At 55.4% G+C, this 3,176-nt stretch overlaps 1 protein-coding gene across 1 annotated transcript in view; it reads left to right on the top strand.

The window, feature by feature from the left end:
- Positions 1-1,891: 1,891 nt before the first annotated feature.
- The window catches only part of NEFH (neurofilament heavy chain), an 18,023-nt gene continuing 16,738 nt past the window's right edge, over positions 1,892-3,176 (top strand). Inside the window, exon 1 of the mRNA XM_004715350.3 lies at positions 1,892-1,961. Coding sequence (XP_004715407.2) covers positions 1,892-1,961 — 70 coding nt within the window. The remainder of the gene's footprint in view (positions 1,962-3,176) is intronic.

A 3,176-nucleotide genomic window follows, 5' to 3' on the forward strand; every position in this document is an offset into this window, starting at 1 on the left:
GTCAGATTAAGTGGTGGCAGTGGGGGTGCCATAGACAGGAAGGGCTCCGTCTCCTGGGACTCCGGTTTGACTTGTTTCTGGAGGAGACAGAAGTTGGGGGTGGAGGTGGGGTGGGAGTGAGTCACAGCCCCCCTGGCTGAGGGGCAGGGGGGATGTCCTACCCAAAGTCATGGGCTCTGCACCGCACCCTTTGTCCACTTGGACCTAGCTCTCACCTGCTCGTGGCCTGGTTACCCAGGTCCCCTGTCCGACTCATCAGACCCAGTTCTGCGGGGAAAGATAGGACTATGGCCCGGGATGGAGTTGAGGGTAGTGGGCAGTGGGGGTGGGGTGGGGGGGCTGGAAGTCAGGTGGGGAATCCAAAGCCACCGGAGATAACACCATCACCGAGTGGTTCCAGCAGTCACTCTAGGCTGCCAGCAGGGCTGGGATGGGCCCCAGTCCTTGTTCTGCCGTACTGTCTGAGATGCCTGGGTGGGGGGTGCACCACAGCAAATGGCGGGCCCAGGAGGTGTGGTCTGCAGGGAGTTTTGCGGGTGACAGCTCCCAGACAGCCCTGTGTCAGGCACTGCAGCTGCCCATCCTGGGCGGGACTCAGGCCTGGGCGGCAGCAGTGCTACTATGCAGGCCCCCTGCCCACCACAGGATGCTGCTGGCACCAGGGCCACTGCGGCCCTGGCTGAGGCCCCAGCGGGCTGCGGCTGCAGGTCTGTGCTGGGAAGGGGAGGACATGCTGAGTCAGGCTCTGCCGCTGTTGCTGGGAGACTCTGCTACGAGTGGCTCTGCGGGGTGGCCTGGTGACCTGACCCTGAAGCTGGCCTCACCAGGGCTGCACCAAGGAGGAGCCCAGAGCATTGTAGAAGGAGCATCTTTGACCCCAAGGCAGAGCCGGAGGAGAGGGGTGTGGAGGAGGAGCTGGGGGAAGGGTGCCGGAAGGGGAGAAGCCAGTCTGGGGTGGGGCAGGATGCTGACACAATTCACAGCATGACAAGATGGCTGAGCTGTGGGGACAGAGGTGCCTGATAGTCAAGTGGGGATAATGGCTTCGAGCCATAGGTGAGGACGCTGTGATAGTACTCACTGGGGCCTTCAACACAGCTCCACAAGCAAGGGGAGATGGGTCTGACCTTGAATTGCCAAGAGGGGACCATGGTCAGCAGTTCGAAACCACCAGCTGATCTGTGGGAGAAAGTCGGGTTTACTCAAAGGGCAGTTGAGTCAAGACCCTATACCCTGTCCTATAGGGTCACTATGAGTGGGCATGGACGCGAGGGCAGTGCGTTTGGTTTTGGCTTTGGGTCTGACGCACCAGGCACATGGCATCTCATGGAATTCAGCGACATTTTGGGCCTGGGAACAGCTTTACTGAAATATAGTTCACATAACTTACAAATCAGTGTTTTCCAAATACATTTCACAGGTTTGTATTATTATTGTTATTTGTTAATTATGACCTCAGTGAAAGTTGATAGGGCACATCTGTTTTCCATTCAGGAATCCATGCACATTTTGTTTCATGACAGGGACTGCCGCTCCTCCAATGCGCTCCTGCCCTTTGCCACTTCTGAGCTTCACACCTGGGCAAATGTGGCTTCTTGGAGCGCCTCTGATTGACTGTTCTCAGGAGTCCATACTGCACAAGCTCAGTCCCTGGCCCTGCTTGGCGCTCCCGCAGCCCCCGGACTCACCCCTCTACCAGCATGTACACAACTAGCCCCTTACCTGTTGGTGTTCCTGAGGGGTGCTGGGAGACCATCTTCCTCATGGCTGTGCGCAGGGCTAGGCCAAAAGAGGCCTCAGGAGGTGCTTGTTGAATGAATAATAGGATGGGAAGAAAGGTAGGGTAGAGTTTGGGGAGGGGGGGCATCCACAGTCATGTACTATCACCGCAATGGTTGAGGCCAGCACCCCACACCTGCAGGGTGATCAGTCCATGTGTCTCATTGAGACTGGAGCCCCAGGTCGGATGAATGGCTGATGTGCGCGCTGCTGACTGGCAGGTGGGAGGAGTGCGTCCACCCAGTGTTTCCTTGGAAGAAAGGCCTGGTGATCTCTCTGAAAGCACAGCCCCTGGAGGCCCTCTGGAACAGGGCTCTGCTCGGACCGAAGAGGTCACCCTAAGCCAGCCAGCACGATGGTAAACTCATATACACACTCTGAGGATTTAAAAAAAAAAAAGCAACGTCCGGGGTTATCAGTGGTTCACTGTGTGACCTGATATGTCATTTTTAAAGGGATCTCACTCTTCTCTGAGCCTCAGCTTCCCCTTGGGTAAAATGAGAGGCTTCGCTAGGAAATCCCCGTGAGTATCCAAACTTAACTCTCTGCCCTCCGGGCCATGCTGACTCATGACCACCCTGGAGGACAAGGGGGGAACTGCCCCTGGGGGCTCCTAGACTGTCACTCTTGACAGGAGCAGAAAGCCTCATCTTTCTCTGCCAGTGCGGCTGATGGTTTCAAACTGCTGACCTTGTGGCTAGCAGTCCAATGGGTGCCCCCTGTGTTCCACTAGGGCTCCTCCACGGATTATAAATCCTGCTAAAAAGAAAAAAAGAAGAAGACTCAGCTGTTTCCCAAGGATCTTGGGGGTCCAATGGGCTGCTAACCGCAAAGTCAACCATTTGAAACCAAGGGAGAAAGACAAAGCTTTCTACTCCCATAGAGTAAGGTGACCAGATTTTAACATTGGTAAAGTGGGACACAATTGATAAAACTTATATCCTGGCGAAATAGCCACATGGCAGCCGAAAACTGTATACCCTAGCTTGTTGTGCATTCTTTCCAAATATTGGGACTTTTTAAAACTCCACGGGGCACGGGAAAAATTGTTTAAAATCAGGACTGTCCCGCCAAAAGTGGGACGTCTGGTGACCTTACCATAGAGCGACAGCCGGAAACCCACAAGGGGGTCTGCCCTGTCCTGTAGGGTCATGTGAGTTGGCCTCGGCTGGATGGCAGTGAGCTTGGTGTGTCCTAAAAGCTTCCCATTTGACAAGGGCAGAAACCGGTCTAGGGAAGGTATGTGACTGCCCAAGGGCACATGGTGGCCAGGATACAGGCTGACGGCTTCTTGCATCCTATGCTAGCTGGTGGGAATGTTCCCAGGGAAGACCTCTCTCTAGTAGCCCCTTCTTGTCTGCCCACACCTCTGTCTCAGGCTCAGCCCCAGCCTCCTT

The sequence above is a fragment of the Echinops telfairi genome, unplaced genomic scaffold, assembly GCF_000313985.2.
Source record: "Echinops telfairi isolate 266 unplaced genomic scaffold, ASM31398v2 ScPeMD7_29;HRSCAF=101, whole genome shotgun sequence".
NCBI lineage: Eukaryota > Metazoa > Chordata > Mammalia > Afrosoricida > Tenrecidae > Echinops > Echinops telfairi.